This window comes from Lygodium microphyllum, chromosome 1 (assembly GCF_053477565.2).
Source record: "Lygodium microphyllum isolate KBCC chromosome 1, Lygodium_microphyllum_v1.1.10, whole genome shotgun sequence".
NCBI classification, from domain to species: Eukaryota; Viridiplantae; Streptophyta; class Polypodiopsida; order Schizaeales; family Lygodiaceae; genus Lygodium; species Lygodium microphyllum.
The window spans coordinates 59,565,773-59,584,924 of record NC_141135.1 but is presented as its reverse complement, the minus strand read 5'-3'; the positions used below and the strand labels follow the sequence as shown (position 1 = coordinate 59,584,924).

Genomic DNA, 19,152 nt, shown 5'->3' with positions numbered 1-19,152 from the left:
GGTTTTGCATGTACCAGGCTTAGGGTATCATCTCCTGTCAGTTCATAAGATTTGTTCCCTTGGCCTTTTAGTGGAGTTTGACAGTTCTACGGCGCGAGTCCTTGATCGTGGATCGAGGAAGGTTCTATCATCTGGATATGAGGAGAACGGCATTTATAAATTGAAGTCTTCCACCGCCCTCTCTACTCTTCTTCTTACCTCTCAGTCACAGTTAGAGTTATGGCATGCTCGGTTTGGTCACCTGAACTATGATTATCTTCGGAGGGCGTCACGTGGATAGCTTGTTCGAGGGTTGCCGGATATAGTGGTGAGCCAGCAGCCATGTGTCTCCTGCATTCGGAGGAAGCAGCATAGGGATGCCATTCCCCACACAGCTTCGCGGCGGTCTACTTCACTGATGGAGCTTGTATCTACGGATCTATGTGGCCCTATGAGGAATGAGTCCTTGCGTGGGAGCTCGTACTTCATGCTGATCATGGATGACTACAGCAGGATGACATGGGCCTACTTTTTGGCATTAAAGTCAGAAGCTTTCTCACACTTCAAGGATTGGCTTCTCTTTGAGGAGAACCGATCGGGCTGGAAGTTGAAGACCTTGCGATCCGACAAGGGCGGTGAATTTGTTTCTAACGAGTTTGCTCGGTTTTGTGCAGATAAAGGAATTCACCAGGAGTTTGCCAATACCAACACTCCTCAAGAAAATGGCATTCTTGAACGGAAGAACCGCAACGTGATCGAGATGGCGCGCACCATGATGGAGCATCGATAGACCCCTCAGGTTCTGTGGGCCGAGGCTGTGGCTACTGCAGTCCACTCCTTAATCGATCCCCTACTTCGGCCGTGGAAGGGATGACCCCGTTTGAGGCTTACTTTGGGACCAAGTCAGATGTTTCTGTTAGCCTGCTCTTTATCATTCTCAGTCTGTCATCTCCTGGTTGTGAGCTCCTGTCAGAGTCTGACAGGAGACAGAGGAGCTCTGTCAGTCATTTTAGTGGCTGTCCTGGTTAGTCAGCAGCCAGTGGGTGTCATACAGCCCAAACTGGGCTGTTTTTCTGCAGTCGGCCCATTTTCTGGGCAGGTCGGCCAGATCTGGCCAAAGTCGGCCAGATCTGGCTGGTCGGCCAAATCTGGCCAGGTCGGCCAGATTTGGCAGGTCGGCCAGTTTTCTGGCCTGGGGGCTATATATAGCAGCCCCCCCAGTCATTCCAGCATTGTGCTCTGCAGGTTCAGCACTGCCTCCGTCATCTCCGTCTCCGGCATTGGTGCTGCCATTGCTTCCAGTCTGTCCTGGTCCCCTCACTGACGCTCCGGGCTGCGTGCAGGGACTGCTCTGTCCATTTCAGTGTATTCAGCATTCATCTCAGTCAGTGCAGACTTTCTTCCTTCATTCTCTGCTTTCTCTCTCCTCTCCTCTGTGTTCGTGTTCTTCTTCCGTTGCGCACTCTCACAGTTTCTTACTTCAGGGTCTTTGGGTGTGATGCCTATGTTCACATTCCCAAGGCTCACCGTGATAAATTTGAAGCAGGTTCCTGAAGACAGGTATTTGTTGGCTATAGTTCCCAGTCCCAAGGCTACCGATTGTATGATCCCGTCAAGCGGGATGTGTACACTAGCCGCGATGTGCGGTTTGTGGAGGTTCCGACTATATCAACGGGTGAGGAGCATCTCGTTCTTGGAGATCCAGGGGAGAGTTGGGCTCCTTCTACAGTTCCACTGGAGCCCGTGCCTTTTGATTATGATTCTGTTTCTGACACAGAGTCTACTGTTCCACCGGTCACCCCTAAGGAGTTACCACCGGTGGATATTTCAGAGTCTTCTGCTGATGAAGAGAGACGAGGGGAGGTTCGGCCTTCTCCTCGCTGGGCCCGTGACACACACTGTGATTCAGGGATCGAGGGGGTTCCTGAGGAGTGGGGACCGCAGGATGGTCCGTGGCGGTCACGGCGGCACCAGGCACATTCAACGGAGCTTGTATGCTCTCACTATTGTTTGATGACCCGTGTTATGCAGGATCGTGAGCCCACCTCCATGAAGGAGGCTTTACAGTCCGCACCATGGAAGAAAGCTATGGAAGCCGAGTTGGAGGCTATTGAGAGGAATGACACTTGGTCACTCGTGCCCCGCCCCCCGAATAAGAAGGTGATTGGCGTCAAGTGGGTCTTCAAGACCAAATACCTTAGCGACGGTTCTTTGGATAAGCACAAGGCTCGCCTTGTTGCTAAAGGTTTTGCACAGCGCCCAGGGATTGACTGTCATGATACTTTTGCCCCCACAGCTCGTATGGCGACCATTAGAGCTGTTCTTGCCTTGGCTGGCCATAGGAGATGGCCTGTTTACCAGTTGGATGTGAAGTCGGCCTTCCTCAATGGTGATTTAAAGGAGGAGATCTATGTTGAGCAGCCTCCTGGCTTTGGATCTTCAGATGGGAAAGTCTACAGGTTGAAGAAGGCCTTGTATGGCCTCAAGCAGGATCCGCGTGCATGGCACGAGAAGATTGATTCGTTCCTCCAGTCTCAGTTGGGATATCGGTGTTCCAAGGCCGATCCGCAGCTTTATGTTCACACTTCCGAGGATGGTTGTGTGCTTTTTGTCTTATATGTTGATGATTTGATTGTCACAGGTGATGATGCACAGCAAGTCCAAGAGACGAAGTCAGCTTTACATCGGACGTTCGAGATGACGGACTTGGGTCTACTCCATTTCTTTTTGGGCCATGAGATTTATTAGTCTCAGAGGGGGATCTTCATCTCTCAACAGAGATATGTACAGGAGCTCTTGGTGTCTTTTGAGATGGAGGATTGTCGGGCCCTTTCTACTCCTATGGATCCGAACTGGAAGGCCACTTCCCATTCAGCTTCTCCTTTGGCGGATGCTTCCCGCTATCGTCAGTTGATTGGGTCCTTGATTTGGCTTCTCAACACTAGGGTTGATCTTTGTTTTGCTGTTGGGCTCTTGGCAGGGTTCATGAGTGAACCTCAGCCGGTGCATTGGCAGGCTGCTCAGAGGATACTTTGGTATTTGAGGGGGACGTTTGATTTAGGGATTCATTACCCCGCAGGGACAGATGGTTTAGATCTTGTACTTGCAGGTTGGAGCGACTCAGATTGGGCCGGTGATGTGGACCACAGGCGGTCTACTACAGGTTACTGTTTTACCTTGGGTGCAGGTGTTATCTCATGGAGTAGCAAGAAGCAGCCCACGGTAGCCCTTTCGTCTACTGAGGCGGAGTATCGGGCCGCGTCTTCCACCACATGTGAGGCTGTGTGGCTTCGGAGATTATTGGAGGAGCTTGGGTGCCCCCAGACTCGTTTTACTTTGCTGCAATGTGCCAATGAGAGTTGCATTGCCTTGGCACGGAACCCTGTTTTTCATGCCCGGACGAAGCACATAGAGATCCAGTACCACTTCATCAGAGAGAAGCTTCTGGATGAGACCATCACTGTGGAGTACTGCAAGACGGAGGACAATCTTGCGGATTTGTTTACGAAGGCACTTCCCTAGGCTCTACTTCGGAGCCATTCTAGATCCCTCAGGCTTCTGCCCTGCCCAGGCTGTGAGAGGGGGTGTTAGAGATCATAGCCTGATCAGGGGCAGCAGGGCAGGTACAGCGAGTACGGTGGCAGCAGTGCAGTCGGACAGGTGTGCAGTCGGACTGCCACGTGGCAGTCCGACCAGTGCAGTCAGTCGGCTGCATTTAATGCAGCCGACAGGCTATTTTCTGGCGCCCTGTTTTTGGCAGATTCTGGCTATAAATAGCCGACATCCCCAGCAGTCTCCCACACTTCTCTGCTCGCAGATTACAGACCGGTGATACGCACAGATTCCGTCTCTGTTCGCAGATTTCAGACAGGAGACAGTGCAGACTGCAGCGGACTTCGAGGTGAACAGCAGGTTGCATCGTCGAGGTGGAGACACGCAGTCCAGCGCACTGCGCCCGTGTATATATTTGCATATCTTGGTATTCAGCACACTTTATACAGCAGATCTTCATCTTCCACTGTCTCTTTCTCTCTCTTCTCTCTCTGCGTTCTCTCTCTCTCAGTCCTAAGCTTCCGCACCGCTGCACTCTGACAAACACAACCTGAAGTGGCAGTAAAACTGAAATATGCAACCAAACTGGTAGCCAACAGTGTGAATGCATCAAACTCACTAAAAAACTGAAATGCACTATAATGCAAGGGTTGGAAATAGTCAAAGCTCCTTTGTTTCCGTTAAACTTTGATAGAGCTCACAACTACGAGATGACAAGCATAGGAAACACAGGAATGCTAACATCCCCATTGGAGCTTAAGCGTACTCTTTGGGTCCCCTCATGCAAGATTGCATGAGCATATGCATGTGAGACCACACTGTTGAGAAACCACTTGTTCAATTTTCACATTTCACTTAGGGTTTCGCACTGATAGCCCCAAAAAGGGTTGGTGTCCACATTTTGGTCATTTTGTCAATGGGCGCTCACATAGTGGTGCATCACCCTAGATAGCTTTTGCCTATAAATAGACTGTCACTTCATTCATTCATGACCACCTCTCTTCAGTCATTCTTCACCCCTCTTCCTTCATCACTTTGACACTCTTTCCTCTCCACTCCATTGTTGCCCATATCCCTATTGGAGGACATCGTAGTTCGTGACCATCCTTCCTCTTCTCCTTGAGATGCTGTGTTCCCATCACCTTTCAGGCTATGTTTGGAGGCTTCACCTTGCTGGCGTCATCATTTGATAGCTAGCGATATCATTTGACAGCTGGTGACATCATCTCTACTTGGTGCCCATCACAGTGCCTCCCTTTTGGGATTCTCCACCTGGCATCACTCATTAGGCTATTGGCGTCATCTCGAGTGCTGTCCACATTTGTGTTTTCAGCTTGGATTCTTTTGCTCCAACTAGAGGTAGCTTTCTCACCCTTGGCATTAGCCCCACACACCCTAGGTATTTACGTTTTGTAGCTTGGGAGATCCTCCATCTTCTGATGTCATCATCTTGTGCATGGCGTCAACATTTGAGTTGCTCTCCCTATGTTTGACAAGCTTCGACACACCTTGGGATTTGCGTTTGCTGTCCAAGCCATCTCCTCAGCATCTAAGGATTCTACTTCACTCCCTTGACAATTGGTGAACATCTTTGATGGCACTAGAGGATTGCAGTTCCCTCCCTCGATAAAAATTGTGCTTCACTTTCTAGTGATTACTTCGATAGCCCGTTGCTCGGAGGACCGCGTTTCGCTCCCTTCACTGTATAGATTCCCACAGGTGCTGTTGCTTGATTCAGATAGGACAGTGCAATCATCTTCTGAGCTTCAGATTTGGTGTATGAGCTTTTCTTCTCATAGCATGATTCAGTGTATCATCATCGTGTTCATGTGTTTTCGAGTTTCTCTTCTCTCTCAATGTTTGCTGTACACACTCTATCTTTCTCCTTGCAACTCCTATTGTCTCTTTGGTCTCCTAGTCAATTTTTGACACACGAGCCCAAAGTTTTATGAGAAAGAGAAGCGAACGTGGAAGCAAAGAAAGAATAGTTGAAAGAGATGAACAAGAAAGCAAGAATACAAGAACTCAGTGAATGATGAATGGGGCCAAGGAATCCATACACCAAAGCATGAGAAGATACATACAAGCTACATAGGCTATGGAAACCACCAAAGTGCTTTCAATCTCCCTCTTTCCAATGGGGCCGAGGAATCCATACACCAAAGCATGAGAAGATGATACAAGCTACATAGGCTATGGAAACCACAGGGTGAGACTCAAGACAACTGGGCAATGGTGTGCAATGAATGAGGAGAGTGAAGAGGAGGCACTTATAAATAGGCCATGGGGCAAGACTGAGAGAAAATTGGGCTGGACATAAAAGGCCGCCCAAATGTCCACTTTGGTACCAGCCCAAACACCCAAATGCAACCAATAAAACCCAAGAAATGTACTTATGCTAATACCCTCTATTATATCAGGGGTGACAAGTATAATGAAATATGCAATGATAGGGAAACAATTGGGATAAAAATATATCACATTTTGATTAGCTCTTTAAAACAGCCCCAAAACATGTAAATTACCAAAAGTTTCATCAAATAGGGAGCCGTTCTAGAGAGTTTCTATGTCCCATATGTAAAACCCTAATTTGGGAGGATCCTTCCACATCTCTTAATAGACAAGCTGCCCCCATTCAGCCTTATCCTTGTCTTGCAGGTTTCAGCCATCAATTCCCTTCCACTAGCTATCCAGCCCCCAACGACTGCTGCTACGTGGTCTAGAGCTGTCACCTAGCCTCTCACTGCTGCTGGTAATCAGCTTCCATTATCTACATCAGGTCGTTTTTGTGTTTTCAACACATTTCTTCATCAGCCTCTGCTTTGATTGGTGGTTACTGCACTCGGGATTCGTCTTCAGTGGATGATATATATTGGCACCTCTCTACCCCGCTCCCATGAGAGTCATTGGCTATTGGAAAGCTTTGTCCTTGAGCATCTTGTACATTCTCTCCTTCATTTACAGCATTCATTCATTCACTTCAGAGTTCTCTCTCTTCTCTATTTGTGTTTTGTGCTTTGAGTTTTGCGTTTTGCGTTTAGGGTTTGAGTTTTGCATGTCACTATTTCAGTCTTTGTGAACATTTGCAACTAGCTTGGCATGAACACATAATTACTTGCATACATGGACCTTTATGAAATATAATATGAATCCAGCAATCTTTGTATAATCTAGTAAAAACTGAAGCCTTTGAATAAGACTACTTTCATGAGAACACTGGTCTTCTAATATGAATTCAGCAATCTTTGTATAATCTAGTAAAAACTGAAGCCTTTGAATAAGATTACTTTCATGAGAACACTGGTCTTCTGCATCGGTCCATTATGCCAACATTGTTACTGTACGTAGTGTGGTTCATTAATAATTTAACAGTGAGCTTTGGAGACGTTTGGACATTGAAGGTATATCCACGTTTGCCAAATAGGGGCAGCTTTGGAGGCTTTAACTGGGCTTTTGCTTCAAATGCGTCAGGTTAGTTGAAATCTGTCGTATACACTAGTAAAGAAAGTAAATATCATGAATTATGAGAATAGACAGTGATATTTACCCTCTTGTTACATTGAGGTCTGGCTATATGCATTTGTACAACCTTTGTGCTTATCTTGCAACTGTTGACACCCAATAAAATCTTTGACAAGGTCTTTTTGTAGGACAAAGCAGCCTTGAATCATGCGTGCAGATTCGAAGAATTTGTGAAAGAAATAGATAATAATCACGATGAAGAGAGGATACCAGCTCTGAAATGTCGAGTAGCTGCCTTGAAACGATTGGTTGATTTAGCATTTATGTCTCATGATAGTGGTAAGCATAGTCACTACTTCAGAATGATCCTTGCAAGCATTTAAAGGCACAATAAGGGTTGAGATTTTAGATATGATAGTGACAGGTATTATTATGTTAGAATGATTGTGTAGGGAAAATGGAATTAAAATGAATCAAAACTATGATGGGTTTTCTATCTTGTATATTAAAAGGACCAGACATGTACAATAAAATGAACATAATTGTAGAATATGTAGGTGTATGTGCTATGATGTCTTGGACCACTCACAAACAAGAACAAGATGGTCATTGCATATACTGTCGAGGACAACCTACACTGAGGTAGTGAAAACTAGTTAGACTGTGTAATTGCACTTAATAAATTCCAAATATGTCAAAAACTGATGAGGCACATGTCTATGCATTTTTTACACTGTCCTACAAAGTAAGGCATGTCTATGCATGTTTTGCACTGGCATTCCCATGGGAAAAACTGCTATAGGTTCCCTTACGGCCTCAAAAATCCTAAATAATGACAGCCAAAAGCTGGTTAAGATGGCTGTTTTAGCGAGCTGTAAAACCAAGTCTTAACATCCTTGGCAAAAGTTACAAGGGCTGCAAATAAGCCTGCTGCTGCTGTCTAAAACATTGCATTTGGCACACCTGCCATACAGAAACCAATGCCTGTTACAATTTCAGACCTACACTGATCTTTGCATCAAAAGTGACCACATTTGATTTGACCCAACATTGATCATTATTAGGGAAGGCCACAAGGTAAACAAGCAAACAAACAATTGATAAAACAAACATGAGATTTGAGCTATGATGTAGAGAGATTTATCCATGCTTCTTCCAGCAAAGAAATTAGCTTTATAGGGGTCTTGGAACAATGGTAGCTTGTGATATGGTAGAGCCTTTGGGGAATTTCTCCAAGGTTATTGCGATCCTTATCAACCTATGAGCACTCACTCTCTTGTTGCTATCACTAGAAATACTTGCAGTGGTGACTCAGTTCAATTGTACTTGTGTAGATATGTTAGGCTTTTCAAAAGAGGACACTAAGTGTACAACTATAACTGAAACACAGAGAACTCAAACACAGACGCAAAAACGCAAAATGCAAAACGTAAAAAACACAAATAGAGAAGAGAACTTTGAAGGGAATGGATGAATGCTATAAATGAAGGAAAAAGTATACAAGATGCTCTAGGTGGGAGGTGTCCAACAGCCAATGGCTCTTGTGGGAGTGGATTGAAGGTGTTGATGTGTGTCGTCCATTGGAGAGGGATCTTGAGTGCTCCTCCAACTACTAGTTGGATTAGAGATTGATGAAGAAAAGTGCTGAAAATGCAAAAACGACCTGATGTAGATGATGATGGCATCAACAAGCTGGGGTAAAATGCAACTTGTAGGAGCCGCCAAGACGTAGGCCATAGCAACAAGTTGAATGAGGTGCCTGATAGATGGAGGTTGGGAAGAATTGGGGTAACCTACAAAACAAGGGATGAATTGAGTGCCCACTTGTCCTTGTCCATCTTGACATCTCTCTCCTTATTTGTGTCTCTGATTCCTTTGTCTAGCACATTGTCATAAGGAATGCCTGTTGTGAGCCCTTGGGACATGGAACACCATCCTCACTTCCTTGCCTTTAACACACATACACTCAAGTCTTACACCCCATACAAAATCAGTCCATGTCTTTCCCATATCACACATATATAAAATTAGCCAATTTCTCTTTGTACACACTTTACTACAAACACAGTCTACAAAAAGAAAAAAACTTAGACTTTGAAGCCCATATCATGAATGGTGGTACATGCATCCACACATGCTCACATACATGTTTACACGAACTTCCCATATCCACATCCATATATACCCATCTCCTCACCACATTATAAGATAAGACTTTTGGTAAATATGAAATGCAATGTATGTATGCCATCCCATTCCTCCATTCTTGTCCCTTGCATCTACATGTTCTTTATCCCTGTCTTGTCCACGTCCCTATTCCCTACTATGTTTTTGTTCTTGGCAATATCCCCATCTCTCTATCCTTTGTCCCTATCCCTTATCCCATGGGATTGTGGTCTAGAATCATGTCTCCTTTGCCAATCTCTTGCTTTGCTTGCATGGTAGGGGTTTTGCCCCCTCATCAGACATTTTGAGCTACATGTCATTGTTGACATGTCTCAGGAGTTGGGACAATTTATTGCAATGTGGCCTAGCATCTTATAGGACATTCATTGCTTTGGAATGCTTATGTACAAGACCGGACAAATGAGATATCCCCCATGCATAGAGAGGATTCTAGTGGTTTGAGGAAGGGAGTTTAATGATGGAGTAGGGACCATGCATTGAGGGCTGCTAAGGGCAATCCACAAGGACCATGTCTACAAAAGTCCCTTTCAAGAGAGGTGATGGGATAGAATTCATAAAGAAATGCTCTAAACACAGAAAACACAAAACCAATCATACAACAAAGCACGAATTGATAGAACACAATTAGGTTTAGGATAACTCAGAGACAATGAACGCAAAGAATACCAAAGTGAATGTCGATTGAAAATATATTGCTCATGTAGCAAACACACTATGTAGTGAATGAATATTGAACCTCGAACTCCAGTGTCTCAAGGACCAAGGCAGAGGTAATGAGCTGGAGAGTGTGTTGTACTCCAAATGGATCCCAAAATGTAGCAAGACAACCTCCAAGGGTGGAACACTAGCAAATGCAGCTTTGGAAGCTGGATCTGATGCAGGCGGGCAATGATGAGAGAGAAAGACTAAAAACGCAGGTACTTGAGGTGAGAGAAAAATTGTAGCAAGATGATGATGATGTGGCAGGATGATGATAGCAAAAACGTAGGTATGATGATGTGCTAGGGTGACGGTAGCAAAAACGTAGGTATGATGACGTGGTAGTCCATGCAGTAGTTGTAGATCACAAATGCAGCAGTTCAGTAGGTTGCTAGCTATAGATGGTGTGGCTGATCAACAAATGCAACAGAAATCAATGTAGATTGTGCGATGGAGGTTGGAAATAGGCACTAGATTGATGTAGATAGCAATGGGCAGCTTTGGATGAGATGTCCTCCGCGAATGGGGTGTGGGCAGCGAAGCTAGAGGGCTTGAAACCTACAAAAACGAGATTGGACTGAAAGTGGACAGCATGCCTGTTTGTGGAAAGTTTCGTGACCTCATACCATGCACCATTTGAAAACTCTCTCAAACCGCATACCATTTTAGGGTTTTCATTAATTTAAGCATTTTTAGGGCTGTTTAAGTGGCTAATTCGGCATGTAATGCTTACATTAGCTCAATACCCCCTCTTGGGCCCAAAAATTGAGCTAGAAAGTTAGGAGTGGTATCTCTACTGCCCACACTCCATTCACGGAGGACATCGTGGTTAGAGCTTCCCACTGTTGTCTGCAACCATTTGGTGCTTGATTCTAGCCTCCATCACCGACATCCAACTGTCGCCTGCTAATCCTGTTAGTGTCAGACTAGCATTTGATGCCATAGTTAAGGTAGTAGAGCACTTCTTTTATTGGCCACCTTTGAGGCATGATGTTGAGCAGTTTGTGAGAACATGCGTAGTATGCGAGAAAGTCAAGTATGATAGGCAAAAGATGCTGGGTTTATTGTAACCCTTGCCTATTCATGATAGGCCTTGGCAAAGCATTGCTATGGATTTTATCTTTGAGCTTCCATGTAACTCTATAGTGTATGATGGATATGAACCATCATATGTAGGTTTAGTAAGTAGGCCCATTTCATTCCAATGAGGAAAAAGATAGAGGTTGATCGTATGGTATATCTTTTCATGCAGCATGTGTTTAAGTACCATGGTATGCCAGAGGCGATCGTTAGTGATCGTGAGTAGGTTTGTTAGCTCATGTGTGAGTTTGTGCATGCCTATCAGGGATGTGCACATTGCCTTTTATTTAAGCATTATTTTAGTGATTTTTGTGTGGCATTTGTGGCATTTTATGCCAGTTAGCAAGCGTTAAATGCTGGCTGACCAGCTGCCATTTTAGGCCTATTTTATGGCTATTTATTCTGTGGCTCCTCCTCTCCCCATCCAATCATCATCATTCTTAAGGTAGTCTTCCTGTTGGAAAGAGGAGCCAATGTTGGTGCCCACATAGCCAGTGACTCCTTCTTGAATGTGTCATTCTAGTGTTTGGTGTACGGATTCCATTTCCTGAGCACATCTTTGAGTTCTCTTCTTTTGTAGTGTTCTTTTGTTTTCTCTCTTCTGTCTTGTGTTCAGTAGTTTATTTCAAAACTTATCTATGCTTCCATTGCTGCACCAGTTCTGATATGGTATAGGATTGTAGGATCTAGGTTCTTTATTTGATCTTTCTACTAACTATAGGTCGTTCTTCCCTTTTTTGATCAGGTGATCTGCAATGGGTGGCTTTTAGCTTGTGTGTACTTAGCTAATGCCTGTCTTTTCAGACCAGTAACCTGCATTTTCAGCCTGTGCTTGGATTCTAGTGTGCAATCGTCAAAATGATGCATTAATTGTTGCACTAGCCTATGTTTTTGGTTTTCTGCCCCTAATTGTGGCTGGGTGCTTGTTTGTATAGGCTGTTTTTGCTGTTTTTGGTAGTATTTGATTGTTTCTTTCTTCATTTTGCAGCAAGTGCCCTTCAGTTTGATAAGATTTTTGGTTACACAACGTGTGAACTCTCATTTTGTGAAGTCTTTGTTGTTGGTTTGGCTGTATTCTCTCTCCGTATACCCTCTATTCTCTATCTTCTTTTCTTCTCCTCCCTTGATGGCTCCTCTGTGCACTTCTATAGATGATAAGTTCCATGGATGTAACTATCTTACATGGAGTGCTGCGATGAAAGCTTGGTTTGCGTAGAAATAGATTTGGTACATTGTATGTGGAGCTATTCCTTGGCCTCAGTGTGCTTTTCCTCTTTCTGAAGATTTTGATGAGGACAACCACGAGGAAGTTGTGCTTACATGGGATATAGAAGATACATGTGCGTGTCCTGCATTGCTTCTGTGTATTTTTAAAGAAGTTCTGTTGGTAGTTACCTCTTGTAGGGTATCCCCAAAATATGGTCGAAGCTTCAGCTATTGTACAGGACATCTTTCCCCATGCGTGTCGTGACCCTTTATGGACAGCTTTGGTAGATGAAGTTTGGGCCAAAGGGCACCATTTAGTCCTTTTTGCTCTGTGTTACAGAGATATAGGACCAGCTTCGACTTATGTAGTCTATCCTTCCATAGACACATCTCATGGGAGCGATACTCTACAAGCTTCTCCTAGAGTTTGATGGAGTGGCGAATGCTTTGAGGGCGCAAACATCGTCTATACCTGTGAGCTTTATACATATGTCCTTGATGTTGCTTGAGCATGAGGCATCTTTGCCTTTACAAGGGAGACTCATGCTCATTATGGAGGTTCTAGTGAGGCCTTTACTGCTTCAAAGAGGGGTGACAGGAAGAAGAAGTTGAAGGCTAGTGTTATCAATATGAAAAGAAGGGACACTTGCAGAAGGATTGCAAGGAATTAGCAGCCTCATGGAAGAAGGAGAAGAAGAAGAAGCGGGATGCAGACTCTCCTACGAGTCATCCTCTTCCTCAGACTTCGACTCCGATTCTTTAGCTAAGAAGAAGTCGAAGGTGCGGAAGGGGTCCACTTCTTTAGACCGAGGGAAGGACTTGACTACCCCTTCCTCTGTTTCTTTCGAGTCTAAGTGATGCGGTCATCCCTCATGACTGTCTAGTTTATAGAGGGAGTATGAGGGTGGTGAGATGGGGTAGCTGCACCTCACAGGTTCTAGAGAGGGATGTCCTCGACACATCGATTGAAGTTTGGTAGGTTCAAATCTTGGAGTTGGGATTGACATCTAAGTTCATGATGGGCTATTATTTGACAGAGAGCAGGATTGGCTTGTAGTCTTGTGCTCACATGAGGGGACATTTTGCGTCTTGGCCAAAGGTCGGGAATCCAAGGTCACATATGTTTAAAGGCATTTTTGACAAGATAGTCTTGTATGCTACTGCGAGTCATCGTTGACGAACACAGAGATTTGTTACGACTCTTATCTATTTTCACGAGTTGGTACGATTGATATCGATATTAGATTCTCTTTGAGGCATCTTGCTAGTGGTTTGATCACGCACTACTTGGGTATCCATGGTTCTACTCTGGTGGTTCTTTGTTGTATGGACTATGATTAGCCTTTATCATTGTATCATTGTATTGTATCAGATCACTCATGATTTGAGAGAGGGTGTTAGTAGGTTTGTTAGCTCATGTGGGAGTTTGCGTATGCCTATCAAGGTTAGGCACATTGCCTTTTATTTAGGCATTATTTCAGTGATTTTTGTGTGACATTTGTGGCATTTTATGCCAGTTGACCAACATTAAACTCTAACTGAATAGCTTGTTGTTGGAGAAGATCAGTGATACATGTTACAGGTTGAAATTGCCTCCACATTGGGAGATACACAATGCCTTTCATGTGAGCTTGCTTAGGCTTTTTTCGTGGTGATGTGGCAGAGGATGTATCTATTGAACTTCATCCTGAGGTTGAAGAGCTCGATTAGATACTGGTTCTATTCTTTGCCACACAAAGAGTGGCAGATCAGGGGTAAGTTTTCAAGATGGTACTTGGTGAAGTTTTAGAACCATTCACCAATGGGTGTGAAATGGAGGGAAGAAGATGACTTGGTAGACCATCCTCACTTGTTGAGTTTGACCTTGATGCTTTCTAGTTAGAGCGGACCTTAGATGGTGCTCAATCAGGTTCAGTAGAGCACTGGTCCTTTAGTGGTATTCGGCCGATTTTATGGATAACAGTATATGTTATGATGCCATGGATGTTTCAGCCATGGTTTATGCTATACTATGGTTTAGTTTTGTGAGATTAGTTGAGCTCATGATTAATATATCCATCGCATGATAATTTGGCAATGTTTTTGAGATCCTTTGTGAGTCATATGTTATGTTATGTTGGCTGGTAATTTTCAGCATAGCGGTACACAATGTTATATTGATTATGATGCCTTATGGAAATTTTAGTACAGTAGTTTGCTTTTGATGCATCTGATAGTGCAATTGGGAAGGATTGCAAGGATTTTAAGGGGGAGGGCTATCATGAGGACATTTATTTTTGCAAGGCTCACTTAACATGTGGATTAATTTTTAATCACATGTTTAAGTAAATGTTGCACATGTGAGATGCAACTAAGGTTAATGCAAATTAATGAGCCCGAGACTTGAGGGAGCTTCAATGGATGTCAAAGGAAAAAGTTGCAGTTAGTTATGTTGCTTAAATACTACGTGGTATTTGGTGTCAGCTATTGGTCTAAGTCAGTTATTTGGCCATAAGTGTTAGTTAGCAACATTAGTGATGTGGTGTTTAATGGGTACTTAATGCGGATTTGATAGTAAAAAATGGCACTGGGATACTCGGGGGATAAAGTGGCCTAGCCAATTTAATTATTGGCTGGTTAGAGCGTTTTTCTAGGCATCGAAATAATCATTATATTAATTTTCAGTAATTTTAGACTGAAAATCAATATGATAATATAGATAATACTGCAAATTCATTTGGAAAGGTTACCACTTGTTAAATTTTCAAGAGGAGGCTAGGAAAAACACGGGGAAGGTTGGGAGAGCAAAATTGAAGGCTTAGAGAGAGAGAGAATCACTCATTCTTGTTGGAAACACATTGTGAGGAGTTGGAGCAGCCATTGTCAGCTGAGTTTCAGCCATTACCAGCAGGCATTTGTAGATTTGGAGTAGTTGACAGTTGCACGAGATCCTAGGCAGCTGGGTGACAGCCCGAGGCTGAAGGTGTTAGCAGATTTTGGGTCTCCAGGTGCAGGTAACAACATTTATCGCTGTTGAGACAAGGCAGTAGTTGCATTTGACTGGTTCTCAATCATTTCTCATGACAAAACTCTAAAATTCCTCTCTCCTCAGCATTCTCTCTCATTCCCAGCCATTTCATAGCCTTGTTTCGAAGATCTCAGCATTTGGCTCCTTGGAGGTTGAGGAATTTCAGTTTTCTCTACTGTAAACCCTAATTTACAGCAGAAATTAGGGTTTAGTAGCTGCCTCGGGAAGTGTGCCAGCCATCGAAGACTCGAAGACTTGAACATGTCGGATGGCCGCTGATATAATGGATTCACTAGATATTTGTGAGGACTATAGTCTCGCTGCCCTAGTAGAGTTTAGTGAGGTTGACTCAAGGTGGGTAGTGGATGAGACAGATCTACATCTCTTGGCTGATTTTGTGATTGAAGATGCAAAGTTTGTTATGGGTGAGAAGATACTCGAAAGTATTGAAGTTGAGGCTAGGGCTTATGAGCGACATAAACAATAGGGTGGCTTGTTGGGATGTAAAAGCTGTTGTGTGGGACGTGCTGGCAGCAAAATGCAAATGCTGATGATGACATTGGCAGCTCCAAGAGAAGGGCAGCTTGTCCAAACAACAAATAGAGTGCCATAAAAGGTGAAAACGCAAATCTTGGTGATAAAGAAAATGCCGTTTGTAGCAAACGTAATGTTGTCAGCAAGGAGATGATAGTCGCTAGCTAGCCAGGGAAGAGTGGATAGCAGGGTGACCTGATCTGTCCCAAAATGTAGCTTGATTGAGTGGAGACAGGGCGCCTAGTAAGGAAAGAAGATCCAGGGACTGAAATGTTCTCCTTGTTAGGGGGTGTGAACAGCAAGCGGAGGTTGAGGAGAGGAGAGGAATGAGAGATGATGAGAGAATGAATGTGTAACAATGTGTCTAATGGGGGGAGTTGGTGTCCTATTTTTAGACATAGATATGGGTATCTCTCGATGATGTAGTGGAAATAGGGGAAAAAACTAAGGATGTTTCCCAAACTTGCAACCTTTGTTTGCATTTTTCGATGAAGAGGATCTTTAGCTCTTTGAGCACCTTTGCTCTGATATCATGTCAAGAAAAGTAAGGGGTATCAACTTATACCATATCAAAGAGACAGTAGGGTTTGTAGGGAGAAACGCATAGTGTACAGCAAGCACTAAGAGAAGAAAACTCGAAAACTCAAAAGAAGAAGAATGATGAACACTGAATCATGTTGAATAAATCAAGCTGTTACAATGGAGTAAAAGCTCGAAGATAATTGCATTGTCCTAGCTGATTAGGTGGCAACACTTGTAGGGGATTTGCATAGTGAAGGGAGTAAAACACAGTCCTTTGGGCAATAGGGTATTAAAGGTAAATGCTGAATGGTGAAGGACAGGTGTAGAGGGAGTGGAACACAATCCTTAGATGTTGTCGGAGAGAAGAAGATGATCACAAGCAACTCGAGTCAAGACCGAATCATTGCCAGACAGTAGGGTGGCTTGTTGGGATGCAAAAGCTGATATGTGGGACCTGTTGGCAGCAAAACACAAATGCTGATGATGAAATTGCTAGCTCCAGCGGTGGTCTGTCCAAACAACAAACATAGGTGTATATTGCCACAGAAGGCGAAAATGCAAATCCTCATGATGAAGAAAATGTCGCCTGTAGTAGAACGTGATGTCGGCAGCAAGGAGATGATGGTTGCTAGCCAGCTAGGAAAGAGCGGACATTAGGCGACTTGATGTGCCCAAAACGCAGCCTAATGGAGATTGGAGTGGAGATAGGGCGCCTAATAGCAAGAAAGAAGATCCATGAATTGTAATGTTGTTCTTGTTAGGGGTGTGAACAGTAGTAGTGGAGAGGCTAAGGAGAGAAGAGAGGAATGACAAATGATGAGAGAATAAATTTATAGGCACAGACAATCTTGAGTGGCACACAAATAATCTCAAGTGGCGTCGCGGAATGTGGATACCCAACCCTTTTTGGGTCGTAGATATGAAACTGGAATGAATTAATGAAAAGTAAAGCAGTTAATGAATGGGTTTCTCAACAATCCTATCCCTTTGAATAAGAAACCAAAGGCTTTACCAATTTGTACAATGTGGGGGATTAAGTACTAGTGAAGGCGTAGGAGACGACTCTTGCTTGTGTGTTATAACGAAGTGCAAATATTTAGTAGTTCTATCTCGCAATCCACTTGCAAAGAAATCTACTTCCGTCCAATGAGCTGGTGGCAAGCATTGCCTTGGACTGCTTCGGTTTTTGAAATAGAGTTGGAAGCATTTTTCTCTTTGGGGCATTATTGTTATAACTTATAGTAGAGATGCTTGGATAATGTCCTTGAAAGTATATATTATTGGTGGTCAGTCGTTCATTAGTTGGCAAGCTAGAGATATCACCTTCATGGCTGCCACTTTGTTTATAATGTCTATAGAACTCCACATTAAGATCAAACTTGATAGGCGGAAAAGGATCAGACTAGAAGGTAGTGGAGCTGCATTGGAAAAGGTGGGGGACTAGTTGCTATCTTGTGATCAAGTTTTCTCCTTTATTTTGCTCATGCAACGTTTCTTGCATATCTTGAATTCCCAAGTCATATTGTGTCACTGGAATGAGAAATGAACTTAATTTAATCATTAATGCAACTTCACTAAGACTATTAATTGAAATAAACTTTAATGGTCATGCACCTAGTGCTTGGCATGTCAACCATTGGACTGGCAATGAAGGATTTGACACCAGGTATGCAATGGGCAAGTGTACATGTAATGTGGTATAAGAATAGAGCAAAAGGAACAAGGCACAATGTGAAACTTCCATTAAATTAAGGATTTACACATAGAATTAAGTAACATTAAAAGATTCACTTTTAAATACTAAATGGACCTCCTTGTGATGAGGGTTGTCCACCTCTCATGGACCAGACAGCTCGTCCGTTTGGAGCAGTCTGGCCATTTCTTTTCTTCCTTTTTTTTCTTTTTTTTCTTCTTTCTCTCTTATCTTTCTTTTCTTTCTCTCACACAAAGAGAATACTAAAGTTTAAAGTTTAAACTAACAAGTTTAAAAGCTCTCTCTCCTTTCCTCTCCCTCTCTCATAAATCTCTCTCTCTTTCTCTCACACACACAATGGCCCAATGCAACCTTTCTCTCCCATGGGCTATCATTTAAAATTCAAAATTCAAAATTCAAAATTTAAAATCTCTCTCTCTCTCTCTCTCTCTCTCTCTCTCTCTCTCTCCCAATCCTAAATCCTAAAGTACTCTCCCTTTCTGTAAAAATCTCATCTTCTCCTATATCTCATTCATCCTTTCAAGTTCTCTATCCCTCCTACTCCTTTCAAGTTCTCTATCTCTTCCACTCTCTTAAGATTTCTCCTCCCTTGACTTCTTAACCCTTCCAAGTTGCTCCTCCATCAAACTCTTGCCTCTCTCTGCTCCCTCAAGTTCTCTACTTTAATCTCTCTACCCTTTTTAGTCCCTTCTTCAATCATCTCACCCTCCATCCATGACCCCTCTCTTCATACATCATCAATGGCATCTTCTATTCATCATGAGGCCTTTCGCTTGCATTGCGCCTACTTCGAGCGAGTGAAGGAGGAATCCAATACTTGCAAGTGGTAATGCAAGCATTACCCAAAGCTCCAATTCTCATCCGTCGCTCGTATTCTCATCCATCCTTGTAAATTAGGAGGACAGGCCACACCATGAATTTGTATTCTCGATGATGTCTTTGAAGATTGTTGTAAAAAATACTTGGCATTGAAGCAGTGCAAAGGCCTTTCAAGGGCGAGTGAGGAGGTAGTCTCTACCAATCATGAGGTCCATTTGAGTGGAACACCTATGCCCAAGAGGCAAGTCACTGTTGCCCAAGTAATAGGGCAAGTTTTTGGTTCTCTCTTCTTTCTCAAGGAAAGGTAAAGGTAAGTTGAAATAGAGATTGCACACACCATAATTGAGTGCAATCTCTCTTTTCATATTCTCAAAGTGGATCGATGGAAGCG

At 43.5% G+C, this 19,152-nt stretch overlaps 1 protein-coding gene across 9 annotated transcripts in view; it reads left to right on the top strand.

Annotated features, from left to right (window-relative positions):
- NDP1 (Tetratricopeptide repeat (TPR)-like superfamily protein) overlaps positions 1-19,152 on the top strand; it is a 163,216-nt gene that overhangs the window by 21,701 nt on the left and 122,363 nt on the right. For 8 of the 9 annotated variants that reach the window (XR_015690770.1, XR_015690771.1, XR_015690775.1 and 5 more), the window contains 2 exons: positions 6,956-7,002; positions 7,182-7,332. The exons of the other annotated variant lie outside the window; for it this stretch is intronic. Coding sequence is in view for 5 of the 8 variants with exons in the window: in XM_087677236.1 (XP_087533362.1) it covers positions 6,956-7,002; positions 7,182-7,332 (198 nt within the window). In the remaining 3 variants the exon portion in view is untranslated. The remainder of the gene's footprint in view (positions 1-6,955; positions 7,003-7,181; positions 7,333-19,152) is intronic. 9 annotated transcript variants of the gene reach the window in all.